A 17,593-nucleotide genomic window follows, 5' to 3' on the forward strand; every position below is an offset into this window, starting at 1 on the left:
TGTTTGTTCGCTCGCACCGGAACGGGTAGTGTTCGCGGCTAGCGGCACAAGACTGGAGCGTTCAGTCACGAAAGTTATACGGCCGCGGACGGACACGGAACAAGCAATCTGGTCTCCCGGCACAGTGCTGTAAGTGCGAGCACGTTTAGGCTTTGGTATCGAACAAGTCGGATCGTCGTTGCTGTGGAAACTGTCGCAGGCTGCGTTTGATCGCTGGTGGGGTTACGGGCATCCGGATGACATAACCCGGTACAGTGTGGTGTGCTTAAAACCCGCGGAACGTGTCTTGAACCACCGTAGAGGCTATTACTGTGTACGAGGTAGCATCCTTGATCGGACCACGGACCACCGTGTGCCGGATTTCCCCCCTTCGAAAACCAGCATTCCGCAAGGTGTGGATTATGTAACGTGGCTTCCGTGGTAGCAACGAGCAACGGAGATAACCCGTCCATCCGAGTGACCAAAATTGCCGCTGCTGGATACCGGTTTCGAACAGTGTGACCTACTAACGGGCCCGACTAACGGGGCTTCGGTGTGGAACAAGGCGAACGTGATTCGATAGGTTTTCCTTTTGTTTTGTTCATCCGTGCCACAACCAACCGAACCGTACAACAATTTAAAGCCACAAAAGAAGAGTTACACACACACGCTCGCAGCGGAAAAAACGGGGCCAAAAAGCAGATTACTCTTTGTAAGTGGAAAGCGAGCCAACGAAGTGCCGACCAGAAGCAAAGAAAGTCTCGCCACCGGGAGGTCTTTGGTGTAATAACCTGGTGAAATCGTCCGTGGAGAAAGTTAGTTGGAAAGATGAGCACCGCCGGATGCCAGAAGTGTTGGCCGGAGAGTGTTGGCATTCTTGGGATGGAGATCGTTTTCCCGTCCCAGTACGTCGACCAAACTGAACTGGAAGTGTTCGATGGGGTGTCGGCCGGCAAGTACACGATCGGGTTAGGCCAGCAGCGGATGGGTTTCTGCTCCGACCGGGAGGACATCAACTCGCTGTGCCTTACTGCCGTGCGAAATTTGCTCGATCGGCATGGTACGCCGCTGGCACAGATCGGACGGCTCGAGGTCGGTACCGAAACGATTGTGGACAAATCGAAGAGTGTAAAGTCGGTGCTGATGCAACTGTTCGAACCGGAAGGTGTGACCGATCTGGAGGGTATCGATACGACGAATGCGTGTTACGGTGGTACGGCCGCGTTGCTGAACGCAATCAACTGGGTAGAATCGTCCAGCTGGGATGGCCGGTTAGCATTGGTGGTGTGTGGTGATATTGCCGTTTACGCACAGAGTTCGGCCCGACCGACGGGTGGTGCCGGCGCTGTCGCGATGCTTGTAGGACCGAACGCACCGCTACGGTTTGAGCGAGGACTGCGTGCGACCTATATGAAGCATGCGTACGATTTCTACAAACCTGACCTCAGCTCGGAGTACCCGGTGGTGGATGGGAAGCTGTCGATCCAGTGCTACCTAAGTGCCCTTGACACGTGCTACCAGCTGTACCGGAAGAAGTTTGCCGAGCGCCATCCGGACATTGTCACGCCCGTCACGCTCGACACGTTCGATGCGCTGATCTTCCACAGCCCGTACTGCAAGCTGGTGCAGAAATCGTTGGCACGTGTGGGGCTGAACGATTTCATGCTCGCGTCGGCCGACCAGCGTGCCAAGCTATTTCCCGGCATGGAGCAGTTCGAGAAGTTACGGCTGGAGGATACGTACTTCGATCGGGACGTGGAGAAAGCGTTTATGGCACTGTATGCGCCATCGTTTGAGGCCAAAACGAAACGCTCGCTACATCTGGCCAGCCAGGTTGGGAACATGTACACACCGTCCGTGTACAGCTGCCTGGTATCGCTGCTGATTGGATCGGATGTGGACGAGCTGCTCGGCAAGCGTGTTGGCGTGTTTTCGTACGGTTCCGGGTTGGCTTCGTCGATGTACTCGATCGCGCTCACCACAGATAGGGAGCGGTTGGCAGAGTTTAAGCGTCATCTAAACTACGTGCAACCGTTGCTGGATCGCCGAACGAAGGTAGATCCGGCCGAGTTTACCAAGCTGATGGAGGTACGTGAGAAGAACAACCATGCGGCACCGTACGAACCGTCCGGTTCGGTCGATGTACTTTTCCCGGGCACCTACTACCTGAAGGCGGTTGATTCGATGCATCGGCGAACGTACGAGCGTGTACCACCGGAGCAACCTTCCACGTGAGCGGCGCCCCGAAGGAAGCACCATGACCCGGAAACGGAACGAAATAATTTTTTTCTCCCGATACTCGAACACACACGCGCAGATCCAAACGCTTTTCGCTTTTTTTATTTAAGCTTTTTGCGCGATCGCCGAGCGATCAACGTGCTGGAGACAGTCTCTAGCAAAAACGTTACTTATTCAGGAAATTTCCAGCTAGAGCCAGTCAGGAAGGTTATCATCATACCATTTTCTTGAGCATTCGCTCAAGAGTTGAGTTTTTTTTTTATATAATAGTGGTTTAGTTAGAATAGCTAGAAAAAAAAACACGCACGTACGCCAAATCTAACCATGTTCGACTACTTTCCACGGCATCTGTTCTTTTTTTTTCTCCAGCTTTCTGCCGTATGGTGGTCCGAATGCAAGAATGGGTTGTGCGTGATTCGTTTGTCCGCAATTTGTTTTTTTTTTTTTTAATGCGATAAAACTATCAAGGACAAAAAATGTAAGGTGAACTGTATGACAATCATCGAAAGGTTTCTCTTACTCATCAGTGTTTAAATGAAAGAAATTCTTTCCGAAAACAGAGACTTCGCTTTTTTGGAACCATCGCTTTGCCACGTAACGGATGCGTGATCGATCGATCGATTGACAACGGAGGTAAAGATTGGGACGCTCTCAGCCTGAATATCATCACCTCCTCCCAACTCTCCGTGTAGGAAACAGGTTTCTTTCCCACCTTGGTGCTTGATGAGAAAGATATTTCTATACAGTGCGTGAACAGAACAACAGGGATCGGACTAGTTTTTTGAGAACAACTAGAAAACTTGAAGAGATAGGTAAAAATGATGGTCGGCAAAGTTGTAGAGAATATACAAAAAATATAAATAAAAAATCAAAATATTAGAACTTTTGCATAAAAATGATAATAATTGCACTTCAGAGCTCACTAAACATTTTTAAAAATATTTAAAATTGGGTTTTTATTGTCCGGGAGCCTTTTTTACTAACTGAATTTGATGATATACATAAAAGATGATTTACATAAAAATAATGAACTTTCGAGAGTGGCTCTATAGTTATGATATTTGAAGCTTTTTCCAAACCAGTGAAAGAATATGTAATAGGTGGGTAAAAATATTTTAAAAAAATGTGAGTTTTTTTTATACTCAACAAATTTGCAGAAGAATATTTTTACCTATCTCTTCAAGTTTTTCAGTTATGCTAAAAAAAAAATCATGTCCTAGCCCAATTGTTCTGTTACGCACTGTATTACGTGGCTCATCTGACTTTGGGGACAGTTTTAAAATGGTTTGCTGTGTTGGGGTAAAGCCTGCTTTCCAATTCCGTAAAGCTATTGAGTAGAAGGAGGTTTGGTGTCACAAAGCGATTACGACTGGTCAATGAAATATGTTGTAATATTATTCATAGTGCGAAGACTACGATCGGGTTTGGTCCGCTGCGCTATCCCGCTGATGGTGTGAAGCTAGAAAGATGAATTTTTAATCAAAACGTCACACCTTTCCGGTTACTGACCGGCGGTGGTCAAGATCCTGTTCCGAATATTCCTCTAGTTTCGAAGGCATCTCCCCTTGTCGTCCAAGAGGAGTAAAATGATTCTTAATTCAGTCAAGAGTTGGACGTAGTAGGATGACAGTAACTTTGGAGATATAACGGTGGACTAAAGTAGAAGAAACAAACTATTTTTGATTGTACACATTAAGAATTTAAGCTCCGAGAAATATCAACTAAACTGGCCATGTTTTCTAGTCTTTACGCAATATGACCATCATCGAAGACTTTCCTATTTCTCCATTTGTTTTCGCTCGAAAGAAGAGCAAACCCCCTCCCGAGGCGATGAATACCGGAAGAAGAGGACGCTTGGGGACACACGCGCTTACCAGAGGTAATGCACTCTTATCCGATCCAGAGAGCGCGTATATACTGCGACAGAAAACTAGTTAGGAAGTAGCGGATGAAACCGTCAAAAGTTGCTGTAACCTTGAAACGTTCCACATGCATCCATCTTTACCGAAGCGGCGGAAATGCTGTAACGCCTTCCCCTGAAATCACGCACCAATAAAACCAATGCAACCAAGGGTACGCCACACCGTAAGTGTGCGATAAAACGTTTCTTACGCGTGTGGAACATCGATGTGGACTTTGAACCGTCCCGGATCAGCCCCGGAATGTGTCAGCAGTTGAGTCTGCGCGCGCGCGAGTAGAGATAGCGTGGAAAAGGCCGGTGAAGTGACCAAGAACACGTGACTCTTTTATGACCAGTAGGCAATGCACAATTAAATTCAAGTGGCTGTCGGCCCGGTAACTTCTGTACAATATGTATCTATGTAGTGTTGCTAGGCTTATCGCACACTTTGCAAAGATGCAATCACTTGATCAACTTTGATTAACCTACATATCTCATTCATATTTTACCACTTCTTTTTAGCTAGCTTACGAAGCGGTTTGTTTACTTAAAACTCCAAACATTCAACGGGCCGGCCCGATAGGTTCCACTATGGTCGAGACTGTTAACAAACCCTTTTCCAATACACACATACACGCTGTTTACCGAAACCTTGATGGATCTCGATAAAGATGGCACCATCTTTACTATCCTGCCTCCAAAGTTTACCAATCCCTCCTTCAAAACCTTGGGTTTTGTCTGCCTAACTCTTTCCATTGCATAATAGGAGTTCAAACATCATCGGTTCCACCATGTACTCACACGACCCATTTGAAGATTTCGGCCATCCAAAGCTCGAATGTCACACCTCGGTCAAATTTTTTTCTCTCCTATCTCTTCAATTTTAAACGATTTCTATTCAAATTAGCAGCCAGACAATGGATTGTGCATCTGCATCTTCATTCAGCGCTTATCCAGACGGAAGTAGCTTATTTTTAGCCCTCAAGTGCTGTCTGTTTGTATCGGACTTTGCCGTTTGAATCTTACAACAAAAAATAACCTTCACCCGCACACAACGGATGACCCCATACGGTCGTACCCGATCACTTGTGTACGAAAATTTTGTTTATCATTGAATATCAGCATGAAAGAACTTGCCTTAAAATCCCTTTAAAAAAAATTCACATTATAAAGCATGAAAAGAGCGGACGACTGATGGCCACGTGTCTCTGCCATCGGAATAGTGAAATTTAATTTCCATTCAAAGTCCGCATACAACCACAACAGAAACCGGGTTATGTGAGGTGATGAAAAAGTGTGTCATCTACTGCATGCCAAGGCTTTGTACGACAAAGTTTTGAACACACTCTTTGCTTTGAGATTGAAATGACCAGCGTTCGGATGCTGTCGCCCCCGAAACGCATCAGCATAGTTCACAAATGTCTAACTAAAGCTAGATGGTGCTAGATGATCGTTAACAGCAAACCATTGCATCATATCCGATGTATATATCCACACTCTCTCCCTGCCAACGAAACGACGAAAGTGTGGAACGCAAAAGCCAAGAGATCTGTCTGTTCCACGTCATATGTACAGACGGTGATGGCCACCCTCTCCCCTAGCACGACTTCACGTGTTTCTGTGTAATGCGAATAAACTACTTTCGCGCTTCTGCTTAAAGTCATTGGAAGAATTTCCGACGTACACGCAACCCTTCAAAAGTACAGTGAAAGCTAGAGGTGTGCGAATGGCTTTAATTTATGCAGTTTTACCGCTACCGATTAAACATGAGAGTAAGTGAGACCCAGCAACCACCCAGTTGTGGTGTGAACGTCCGGATGTAGCTGACCGCGCACACGTAGACCCGCATTCGCCCCACAAAAGTGGTACAAAAACAAACGTACGGTTGCGCGCAATGCGTTCTTCGCAGCTTGGCCTTGGCCCTGGAAGATTTCTGGAAGGAAAAGGGCAAGAGTTCCGCAAAGGTAAGGGAGTAGAGTAGAGTACGATTGCTGTGTTGATCTTCGGTTTATATTTTTTTGCACTTGCATTTATACCAGCAGCGACTACATCTCAAGCATTTCTTACTCCCTGGTTTCGGCCTGATCCCTGGTTTCGGAATATTCATTCAGTCTTTTATCCCTCGCACTAACTGCGCTATTTCAACCACTAGAAGTTTATAAAATCCGTCCCGTACTGTGGGACAAAGCGGTAAAAGTTTGCGCCCGATGGGTTGACCCTCGTCTCAAAGGTGGAGCCGGCGCGCAGCAGGAACGGTATTGCCTTTGGTTCGAAAAGATCCTACAGACACACATGGAGATACATATTAACAATGTACATGAGGAAGTGGCGTGGATCTTCTGCTCGACTGGAGACTGATTTCCATTACACTTACGTAAACTTTGTAGCCCTTGATGTTGGTGCTGTTGCTTAGACCGATGTCTTCCCGCAGCTTCACGGCCACGGTGTACGGTGCACCGTCGGCCCGCCGCGAAACGAATGCAACTGCTTGCGTCAGCTCATGACCCACTCTCGGCATGATGGGACGCTTCCAGATCTTTGCAATAGAAGTAGAGAGATACATACATACATATTGTGGAATGTTTAGTTTGTTTTACTTTGGCACCACTTCCCTTACCTCTATCTTGTTGATGGTTTTCACCAGCCTCCCCTGAATGCCTAAAGGATCCTGATCAACCTTTATGATGGCTTTGTTAAGCAGTAGCTGCTTCACGTCCGGTGTTACCTGCGCCAGATCGTTCGATATAAGAAACGGAGCGGCTAGCACCGCCCATACGGCAAGCTGAGATTTGCTCTGATCGTAACTTAATCCATAGTTTCCCAGTACAAGCTATTGGGAAGATCGTAGAGATCGTGAAGTTTAAATTCAAACATGCACAAACAAATCCAAACCCTACCGTATCAGGATCATTCCAATGGCCCGGTCCAGAATGTTGTACGATCCGGTTCTGATGATCGGAAAAGTATTTCGTAATCTCGACTACCGACTGATGCGAATCTTCAATGTCTCCCCAGTTGCGCCACATGTTGCACGTTTCCTTTAGCTGCTCGTAATCGGGCTGTGCGAAAAAATATGTGTACGATCAGCAAATTTATTGCACCAAAACGGAACCGGAGGAAGCCCGTTGTTTGAAATTCATTAGCACACTTACGATGATACCATTATACTCTTGGTAGGCTGGCCACGAGCAGGAGTACAGTATGGGGCGGCCCGTTTTGTTCATATAATCACCAAACTTGATGTAATCTGCACGTGGGGGAATTTTGTACAGTTTAAGGTGAAAGTAATTGACGCTTCTTTCTTACCGTCTACCATAAGCTCCACATCGGCGTAACAACCATCAATCTTGATGAAGTCAACGTCCCAGTCGGCAAACGTTTGTGCATCTAGCTTGAAATAACCCATCATGCCGGGGTATCCGGCGCAGGTTTTCGTACCAATGTCTTGATAGATACCAAACTTTAGTCCCCTCTCGTGGATCTGACAAAAGGAAAGCTCATCAATTTCGATGAACATCGCTTGGAATGGTTCTTGCGACTTACATAGTCGGCTAGATGTTTGATTCCGTTTGGGAATCTATCTTTGTTCGGCTGTAGGACACCATTCTCATCTCGCTCGTCCGCCATCCAGCAGTCATCGATGTTGACGTACTCGTACCCTGCATCCCGGTATCCTTCCGATACCATCAGATCGGCCATTCGCTTAAACAGCTGCTCGCTGATACACTCATCCGGATATTTTTTGCAATCCGTTATACACCGATACCTTTCCCAACTCATCCAACCCATCGGTGGCCTTCGTGCAAGACCATTGTCCAGCCCATAAACTGCTACCGCACCACAGCCAAGGATCACTCCTAGCACTATATGTTGGAACTTAACACTGAACATCTTGCTCTAGCTGATAGAGACACCGTGCCAGCGCTACCTGACGACTAGCATGCCCAGTTCTTGGCTAGTGACATTTTATAACCAGACCAAATGTATCCTAACCCCTAATCTGACCCAGTAAGATAGGTTGGTCGGTTTTATCAATACCCATGTTCAGTGTGTTTGTTGTTGACTTTGGGCACTCGAAACCATAAAATGCCTAGCAGGACACCCAGAACAATGACCCCCGCCGTCAGCCTGCAGCGGGTCGTTCGAGAGGTGTGTTGAGTATATTTGATGATGACCCAAATTTTGTTGCTAGTGCAATAGTCAATAAGAGCGTGGCGCCATTGTCGATCAGCAGCATTTGCTAACAAATTTATTGCGCATTCGTTTATTGAAGAAACGATAAGAGAGGCTCCATTACTTACCGGTGCCCTGCGTAGGATCATGATTATCGTTGTATCTTGATCTTGCGAGGGCTCGACTCACAATTAGCTGTAACATTGTCTTAATTTCCTACTGGTAACATGTTTTTATAGGCTAGTGATGAGCACTTCAAGGCCAAACGAGTTCCAAAGTAATGAGAGTACGTGTTTAGGTGCAGTAAAACATAAGTTGAGGTGATTTTAACTTCATTATGAGAGGTGATCGTGATAATTGCTTTTGTTCATTATCATGTTTTTATGTACAACGGAGGCGCTCTACGTGATCAGAGCGTGAAATATGCTATGGGATCATCGTTAGCTAATGATCGTCTTTGCAGGAAGAACAAGAAATTAATGAATTAATGAGATAGTTTTGTCGCAAAAGCAGATCTGAAGGGATGGCTGGATAGAAAAGTCAAAGAACCCAGAAATGACTATAGCCTTTCGAGGTTGGTAGGTTCTTTTTCTTCTAAATTTATGTAAGTTTTCGGGGATCGTAGATTCGGGAAAGTTTCTCCCTTATCTTCCCTACGGATGTTGGAAGCACACTCCAGCAATCCATTGAAATCAATAGGGGAAATCGTTGTTAGCTGATCTTTGTTAAGTTGATCTTAGCAAAGATCTGATACATCGTCGCCCCAATGCGTTGCCAGCGGATAGGCGAATCAATTGGAAGGAACTAGTCCTGGACAATGCAAGTAAAAGAATTGCCGTCTGATCCAAGTAGATCTGGTTGTGGTGATGATGTAACAGATAATTGTGCGAGAGTTTAAAATCGGTCATTCCTTCGCGTGCTCGGTCCCCAACAATGGTGGATGCTTGCATCCAGTTTGTTTCCGTCTGCAGCAAATAGCTTAACACTTTCGGAATTGACTTACATGAAATATGACGAGGAATCTGGACGAAACCTTCCACAATGCGACAAATATATTGGTTAAAAGAAAACTGTTGGAATGAAACCAACCATGAAAACCAAATGAAAATGTAAACAGAAAAATGATTCGTTTTTTGCACAAACCAAAAACCACCCTGTATTTCATCCCCACAAAAACGTAAACAAAGTAACAAGAAAATGTACATGGGGGTAGTATTTTCAAGCAACCCCTATTTGACATTCGCCCAAATCAAAACAGTTTCGAGTGAAGCGGCATGTTATGCTCGCACGTTTCCCATTGCCACGAGCGAGATAGCACGACGATTTGACAGTTTCAAACGTTTCCCAACCACCAACACTACAGCAAAGCATCGTTCGCCGTGTAGCGAAACGTCGCAGAAAACTCTCCCACACAGCCGTACCGTACCGAAAGCAATCACGTGAATACTGTAATGGTGGTGACGAGAAGATCTGGTGCCGTTGGTGTTCTTGCCTGAGAGCTGCCTGCGTTCGATAGCGATTTTCCGTACGCTTTCCCGGAATTTGTTGCCCAACGACGATCGACCGTGCCGTGGGACAGTACAATCTGTAGACGGTTACTGCGTTCCGGGATTCCATCATCGAACCACCGTCATCGTCGCGTACAAAACAGCCAGCAGCACCGAGTTTGTGCATTGAAAAGGGTGAGTTTTTCCCGATTGGTAGTGTACGACGATGGATACCAGTGTAGAAGGACAATTTTTCCTTGCCGAGGAAACCTGGGTCGTGTGTGAAAAGGAGTGTTTTTAGGTGGTTTTATCCTGCCTGCAACGAGTGAGAATATCGATTCCGAAAGGCGTAACGAAAATCGATAATGTTTCTACGCTGCTCCCTCACATACGCATACACACCATGAGCGAGAGATGTCCTGCGGAAAGTGAAGGAAAAAGAGTAGAGATGGTGTGGCTCGGAGTGGCAGGATAATACAAACATCCTTCCCCGCCACAAACAAGCACGCTGGAATGCGCTGAAAAATAGTGTCCAGTGAAGGTTTTTGTGCAATCCGGAGCTAAGGCAAAAAGGTAGATGTCATGTGACTTATCAGTTCAAAACAGCTGACCATTTTTTCGCTCCGCAAGCACCCTATCTCGCTCACGCGTGCAGTAGACGGTTGCACTTTACTTCTTTCCTTTCCTTTGGCGGGTTGCTACGATTATTCCTCGGCAGCCCCAGCATTACTACTGCTAAATAAGTGAAGGCGCAGAACCGTTGCATAAGTGTGACCGCCTTAACGACGACAACGAATACAGCGGATGTCCTGAAACTGACCGCAGCCCCCCCGAGTCAGGATCATTACCTATCAGTGGTATCGATTTTAGTGTCATCGATTCAAAACAAATCCATCTTCGGGACCATCATGTGAATGTCAAGGGAATGTTGCTAGGCTTGCCCCCTAGGCTTGAAGAACGAACGAGTGAATTAAATATTGAAAAGTGGTCGTACAGTTGCTCGCTTTAATCGATCTTTCCGACTACCGTTGCAGGTTCCAGCCAGACAAAATGTCCACAATGACCGAATACTGGTTAATATCCGCACCGGGCGACAAGACCTGCCAGCAGACCTGGGAAACGATGAACAACGTTACCAGCAAGCAGAACAATCTGTGTGAAAACTTTAAGTTTCACATTCCCGACCTGAAGGTAATTGTGCGATGGACAGAACTGTCCCCTAGAACCTGGCTTACACGTAATAAATCATTTTCTTTTCTTCTTTTAGGTGGGAACACTCGATCAGCTGGTGGGTCTGTCGGATGATTTAGGCAAGCTGGATGGTTACGTCGAGCAGACGACGCGCAAGATCGCCGCCTACCTGGGCGACGTGCTGGAGGATCAGCGCGACAAGCTGTACGAGAACTTGCAGGCCAACAACAGTGAGTAAACGCTGGAAAGAGCGGTGCTTGGTGTTTTTTTTCTTTTATTATATTTTTGGAAAGTTTTTTGGCTGTCTTTTGCCTATTGACCACTTGCAAAGCGTAAGAAGCGAGTAGCTGGAAATTGCATTTATTTATTCCCGCTTTTCCTCAGTGAAGTAGAGAAAAGGGCGGTGTGTAAGCAAGGCGCAGCAAGCAAAAATTAATCATTCCCTATCAATTGTCGTTCGAAGTAGCTCTAATTCATAGTGTAAGGCTGGATTTTAATTAAATTCAGATTGAAGATTTTTTGGCACAGTTTACCTTGTACTTTGGCCTGTAACTGGATAGCCATTGCAGCGATGTGCTAGAGAAAGAGAGTGCAGCGATGTACTAGAGATGTGCTTACTGAGTGAGTGAGTTAAATCTTGCTCGTGAAGCTATGGATTCAAATCAGTCCAAAGGGTTTTTGTCACTCTTGTTGAGATTCACTCTTCAATTAATATGACTCCTCCTCCCTCAAGTAATCAGAAGTTTTATAATGAGCACATATAATGTAGTATCTTGTAAAACCATAAAAGAACATCTTTAGACATTCAATTGCATGATTTTCATCTGTTACTGAAACTATTTTCGTACTTTATGTTCTGCTGGTTCTTTGTCATCGGTTCTTTTCCTCTTCCTTTAATGCCCAAAATTCGCAACCACGACACCTTTACCCGTCCAATAAAATTCCTACTCAACACCCATTTCTTTGCACTCAAATAATGGCCTCCCCCAAAATGCCCTGTATTATGCCCGTTGTTTGTTATGTCGCCCGGGATGTATCAAAAAGGTCCGGACTCATCGGATGATGAATCTGGTCCACCTACACCGGCAGCTGTGGATGAGCATAACAAACGCTTCCCATCGATGGTGGGCGATGAGCAACGGCTACGCACGCGTTCATCCAGCCATAACGAAGGCGGCACAACGACACCAAGTTCATCGCGCCATGGTAGTGTAACGAATTCTTCCTCTTCCGCCTGTTCGGTGGAACAGCGCCGAGTGTCAAGCACCAGTGCTGAGATTGGGCTAGTGTGTACCTGTCCGCTGCCTTCGACACCAACCACACCGACGACACCACCAACGGTCGTGTGTCAGGTGTACGATTACGATGCGATTTACGCGGTGCCCTGTCCGGATGGAAGTTGCAATAATAGTAAGGAAAAAGTAGGTCACAAAAAAGCGGTCAAACCTCCACGTTCTCCACGAAGTTCGAACGCAAGCAGCAAAAGTCGTAAAGGTAGTAGCAGCAGCAGTAGTCACGGGCATCTCTCAGCAACCACCGGCAGGCCACCGGACGAAGGTGGACACAGTGCACCGGAAGCGGATGGGCAGGATGCTGATGGGCGGGAAGAGTCCGGATTCGAGTGGCGCTGGTTTCATCGGCGCAAGCATTCACAGGCAAAGTCCAGGTATACTGGGCCCGGGACTTGCCGGGATATCTTCCGTGTGTGTTTGTGTCTGTGTGTTGAATGTTTGTTGACCGAGGAATGTAACTGTCTATTGAACAATCATCATCACCATCACAACATGACACCATGTATTGTCGTTGTTGCTTTGTACACGTTTGATGGCTGTCGATCACTCGTTTACATCATATCCTACCCCATCCAAGGACTCCCGGACAGAAGGCTTCGATTGGTATACTCTGGTCTAAAAATATCTTCATCTTTCATTTTTAATTGCATAGTATTTGTATGCATTGCTCATAGGCCCATCCCATGTATAGGCACGGAATCCAATCATTCGAGGTTGTTTGCTCATGACCAATCGTATTCAGGAAAAGAATCATCAACCGAATTGGACAGTATCTCGTTGATGTGTATGTTTGTTTGTTTATTCTGTATGTCCTTTAAATGTTGCATACCATCGTCCCATTTGATGCCATTCGTTGGATCATTGCTGTGTATCACTCAATGTGCATTGTTTATCATTTGGAAACGTTAAACACGTTTGCCCACACCTGTTGCCATCAGATTTGAACACACCGCATTCCTTTTCTGTAGTAAATGTTCGCTGTGATGTTTTTGCGTGTGATCATCAAAATGATCGCGGGTTTAAAATCGCATCAGATTGAGCTTTTCTGCGGGGCGCTAAAGCGTTGCCAAAACTGTACCCAACCATTCCGTTCTCGTTTGCACCACTGTTCCATCTTTTCGCGGTACTTTTGCGCGTTAGGAGTCGCTCGTCCAGCCATCTGTTCGGCGGTCACAGCCCGGGGCGAACGTCCGGGATCGGATTCCGCACCTCACCGGTCAGCAGTAGTTGCTGTGGTGGTGTTGGTAAAACGACCACTGGCAGACATGGCCGAACATCAAGCCCCGAACAGGACGCTGACTCGGAGGTTTACGGTGGTGAGCCGCTGGATTCTTCCTTCCCCAAAGCATCACCGGTGGTGACGATCATCACGTCCACGGTGGCACGGAATGGGTTGAAACGGCAGGGGAAACCGACTGCTAAAAAGGTGCCGCAACCAACGACGGTGTCGGCGGTCATCAATCCAGGTCAGGCTAAACCTGGTCCACTTCTTAATGTTTGCCATTCGTTTTTCTCGGTTTTTCTATTATTTTTTATTTCACCAATATACACAAATTCTTTCGCTCTTTCTCTTACTTTACTAGCTGCTCTGCTGTATTATGTTATGTTTGTTTTTATATAAGAGAAAAAAAAAACAAGTGGATTACTACTTCCGGTCGTTATAGTTTTATGTTGTACATCGTTGCAATAGTTGTTAGTTTTGTCTGTGTTTTTCTGACCACCGCTGAACACCACCTATGTTGAACTGCTGATTGTCTATGTGAACACGTTCCTGGTTCGAGGAGATGTTTTGTTGCTTCCTGCACAGTCCCGTTCGTATCTGGTTCCTTACGTTTGTTGTGTGAAATAACTAAATTGGATGAGCTGAGCGAGCGAGTATAGTTTTATTACACCTGTTTCCAATAAGCATACGGGTCAAATTATCATTATCTAGTGTAGAATTAGCTTCATGAGATCTGCCTCTCGCATCGCAGCGCATAAGTTCTGGATCTTCGTTTTACTCGCCTCTACAGTTTTTGGAGGTCTTAGCCTGACAATTATGTGCTCCTTGAAATGGATGTACCCGTAGTTGAATAGTCAACTCTTGCCATACTATCAATATCTGTCAGAACTCCAGAAATCGGGACACCTAAGGTTCTACCAAGTACAACAAGCTATCAATTCGGTAGATTGAATTAGTATTCAACTACTGGTAATCAAGCTCATGTAAAGTCATCAATTCGAATTCGAGCCGGTTAATCGCTCACAAGGACACAAAATTAATCAAAATCCTTGCCCCGCGAATACTATCCTGGTGCATTAAACTATTCTAGCCTAACTGGTTTTGCTGCCGTCGTTCTGCCTGTTCTGTCTGTCCATCTGTATGTTTGCTGCTGTGTTTCTTACTACACTTTATATCTCTTTCTTTTTTAATCTATTTTCCAGTCCTCGCTCGTTTCAGGAACATCGCCATTGTTTGCTGCAAGCTGTTTTAAACTGCTCTTTATGTTTTTTTTTTGCGTGTCCTTTCTTCTCGTCCTGTGCGCTAATTGCACACGCAGGTTACACCTATCAACTAGCTCCACAACCCCACACCCCAGGCCCAGTGCACTCTCTATTGCCTTAATCCCTGCCCTAATTCTCCCGTGTCCTGTCGTGAATATTTTATTTTCCAATAGTCCCGAACACGTCATTTGCACCAGTTGTGACCATTTTGTTTCTCCCTTGTAGATGTCTAATTTTGTTATCAGTTGCATTGTATTTGGTGCGCAACTAACTTCTTGGCAGTTAGGCAATATCGTTAGAACAGTAGAGCAGGACAGCGAGTAAGGAATGGATAAAAAAGCTTGTTTAGATTATGTCTCCTCTGTGTACAACTATTCCAGGGGTATTGATTAAAGAAAATTGAAAGATGTTTGGGGTTCTGAGTTCAGCTTGAGGTTGTTGGATGTTATAACTGAATCTCCCGGAGAGAATATGCCACTTTCTTGCCATAATTGACTTGTGATGAGATAGTCTAGACTTACCAACCATTGGTCCCAAGAGGATTTGATGTCGGCTTATATTTAAAGTTCGGCGTCGCTATCAACACAGGGCTACCCAAGGATATCAATAGCTCGTAATAAACAGTACCCATATGGCCCCTCCGTTTATGACTACATTTGGATGATCAGACATTGCTAAAGTCTCTCCTCTTTCTGAGCAATGGAAATTAGCCAAATCTTAGTTGCGCACCCTATATCCTGAGCACGCTTTCCTCTTGGTGATCGTGTCCCATTCCTTCTTGTCAATCGTTCAAAGCTAAATTTGTTACGAAATGTTTTTTCCTATCAATAGCTTTGTTTACATTTTTCATTTCTCCTTACGTTTTTATTCCTTCCTTAGAATTCTGATTGGAACGTAAAAGAAACAAGATATACAGCAAATCGAAATTCGTTACCATTTCTAGTGTAGTGGTTAAAATAGTGAACACAATTGATGAAAGGATGTATGATTAAATTTTGATTGTGTGTGTATGTGCAAAATATGATGCTTCTACCACCACTTTAGTGTAACCAAACCAAAAGCCAACTACAACGTGTATACTCTACTGTGTTCCCACGCTTTCGATAATGTGTTTTATTCCTTATCAATCTTCTGCTGCTTTGTATTACATTTGTACATTTTGTAGTAATGAAACATTTGTTATAAGTAAGCGAACAAGCAAAGTAATAATGTATACCGCATCTCTCTCTATTATGGATGGTGCATCAAGCAGGACAATTTCCGACAGCACAAAAGCGTCCTGTATCCTTGTAGTGTTTCGTTCTCTTTTCGTATACTTTGTGTACATGTGACTCTTTCGTCCGTTGTTATGTTTTGCAGGATATTTTTTCTTATAGTCGATCTTTCAGAAGCACCTGACACCATTTTGATTTCTTTTCTTTTAATGTTATTGAGATTTTTTGTTTGTTTTGATAAAACTGGTTTCGTTACTGATTGAACTTTATTTCTCTGTTTCTTTCGTGACGTCCACTTACAGATGATTTGGCACTGTACATTACCCGCTTCCAGTGGGATTTGGCCAAGTATCCGACGAAGCAGTCGCTGCGCAACATTGCGGACATAATTTCCAAACAGGTCGGACAGATCGATGCGGATCTGAAGACGAAATCGGCGGCCTACAACAACCTGAAGGGCAACCTTCAGAATCTGGAAAAGAAGCAAACGTATGTTGGCCTTTGTCTTATTTTTTGTTGTCTTAAAATAATTTCAAATAATTCGTGTTCTCCCTTCACAGTGGCAGTTTGTTGACGCGCAATTTGGCCGACCTAGTGAAGAAGGAACACTTCATCCTTGATTCGGAATACTTGACCACGCTGCTTGTCATCGTCCCGAAGTACGTATACCATCAACTCTAAAATGTGTCTCCATTTTTTAACATTATCACTTTCTTTCACACGCGCGCCGATTGAAAGGGCCAACATGGGCGATTGGAACGCACACTATGAAAAGATCACGGACATGATCGTGCCCCGTTCATCGCAAACGATCACACAGGATGCGGACTACGCGCTCTGCACGGTGACACTGTTCAAGAAGGTGGTGGACGAGTTCAAGCTGCACGCCCGCGAGCGTAAGTTTGTGGTGCGTGAGTTCGTGTACAATGAGGAAGAGCTGGCCGCAGGCAAGAACGAAATCACGAAGCTGGTTACGGATAAGAAGAAGCAGTTCGTAAGTAGCTTAACTGGGAAAAGGAAATTGAAGCGGTTGATTTAAATATTCTTTTATAAAGGGTCCGCTGGTGAGATGGTTGAAGGTCAACTTTAGCGAGTGCTTCTGCGCCTGGGTGCACGTCAAGGCACTGCGTGTGTTCGTCGAATCGGTACTGAGGTAGGGAATTTTTAAAATTTAGAACGATATAAATCAGTGTACTCTGTTACAGAGTCTGTGCTACAGATTGATTCAAATTGTTAAACAATTGCATCCTCATTTCTAGATACGGACTGCCAGTCAATTTCCAAGCCATCCTGATCCACCCGAACAAGAAGAGTACAAAGCGTTTGCGCGATGTGCTGCAGCAGCTGTACAGCCATCTTGACGGCTCGGCGGGTTCTTCCGGTGGAAATGCGGATGTATGTTATGGCATATATGCACCGATAAGTCTTGCGTTGGGATTGTAAAACCTAATCACACCTTTGGTTTGTCTTTCAGAACGTCGATATACCTGGACTCGGTTTCGGACAGTCAGAATACTACCCGTACGTGTACTATAAGCTAAACATCGACATGGTCGAAACGAAGGTTTAAACACACCCGAGAGTCAGGGTTACCGGTTTCTTTTTGGAGGGCGCTATTTTGTTTCATGCAACCTT

General features: G+C 45.3%; 3 protein-coding genes across 3 annotated transcripts; 2 read left to right on the forward strand and 1 right to left on the reverse strand.

Annotated features, from left to right (window-relative positions):
- Nucleotides 1–807: 807 nt before the first annotated feature.
- On the forward strand, nt 808–2,289 carry LOC126562195 (hydroxymethylglutaryl-CoA synthase 1). Its single transcript, XM_050218636.1, has one exon. It carries the CDS (start codon nt 808–810, stop codon nt 2,212–2,214), a length of 1,407 nt encoding a protein of 468 aa, XP_050074593.1. The 3' UTR covers nt 2,215–2,289.
- Nucleotides 2,290–6,265: 3,976 nt separating this feature from the next.
- On the reverse strand, nt 6,266–8,008 carry LOC126562318 (alpha-N-acetylgalactosaminidase). Its single transcript, XM_050218780.1, has 7 exons — nt 7,661–8,008; nt 7,424–7,598; nt 7,270–7,364; nt 7,015–7,176; nt 6,735–6,947; nt 6,492–6,653; nt 6,266–6,397 (listed from the first exon to the last, which is right to left on the reverse strand). Exons 1-7 carry the CDS (start codon nt 8,006–8,008, stop codon nt 6,266–6,268), a joined length of 1,287 nt encoding a protein of 428 aa, XP_050074737.1.
- Nucleotides 8,009–9,950: 1,942 nt separating this feature from the next.
- On the forward strand, nt 9,951–17,529 carry LOC126562432 (V-type proton ATPase subunit C). Its single transcript, XM_050218944.1, has 9 exons — nt 9,951–9,972; nt 10,812–10,968; nt 11,045–11,198; nt 16,261–16,447; nt 16,519–16,617; nt 16,697–16,952; nt 17,014–17,111; nt 17,218–17,353; nt 17,433–17,529. Exons 2-9 carry the CDS (start codon nt 10,828–10,830, stop codon nt 17,526–17,528), a joined length of 1,167 nt encoding a protein of 388 aa, XP_050074901.1. The 5' UTR covers nt 9,951–9,972; nt 10,812–10,827; the 3' UTR covers nt 17,529.
- Nucleotides 17,530–17,593: the final 64 nt, after the last annotated feature.

This window comes from Anopheles maculipalpis, chromosome 3RL (genome assembly GCF_943734695.1).
Source record: "Anopheles maculipalpis chromosome 3RL, idAnoMacuDA_375_x, whole genome shotgun sequence".
Classification (NCBI taxonomy): Eukaryota; Metazoa; Arthropoda; class Insecta; order Diptera; family Culicidae; genus Anopheles; species Anopheles maculipalpis.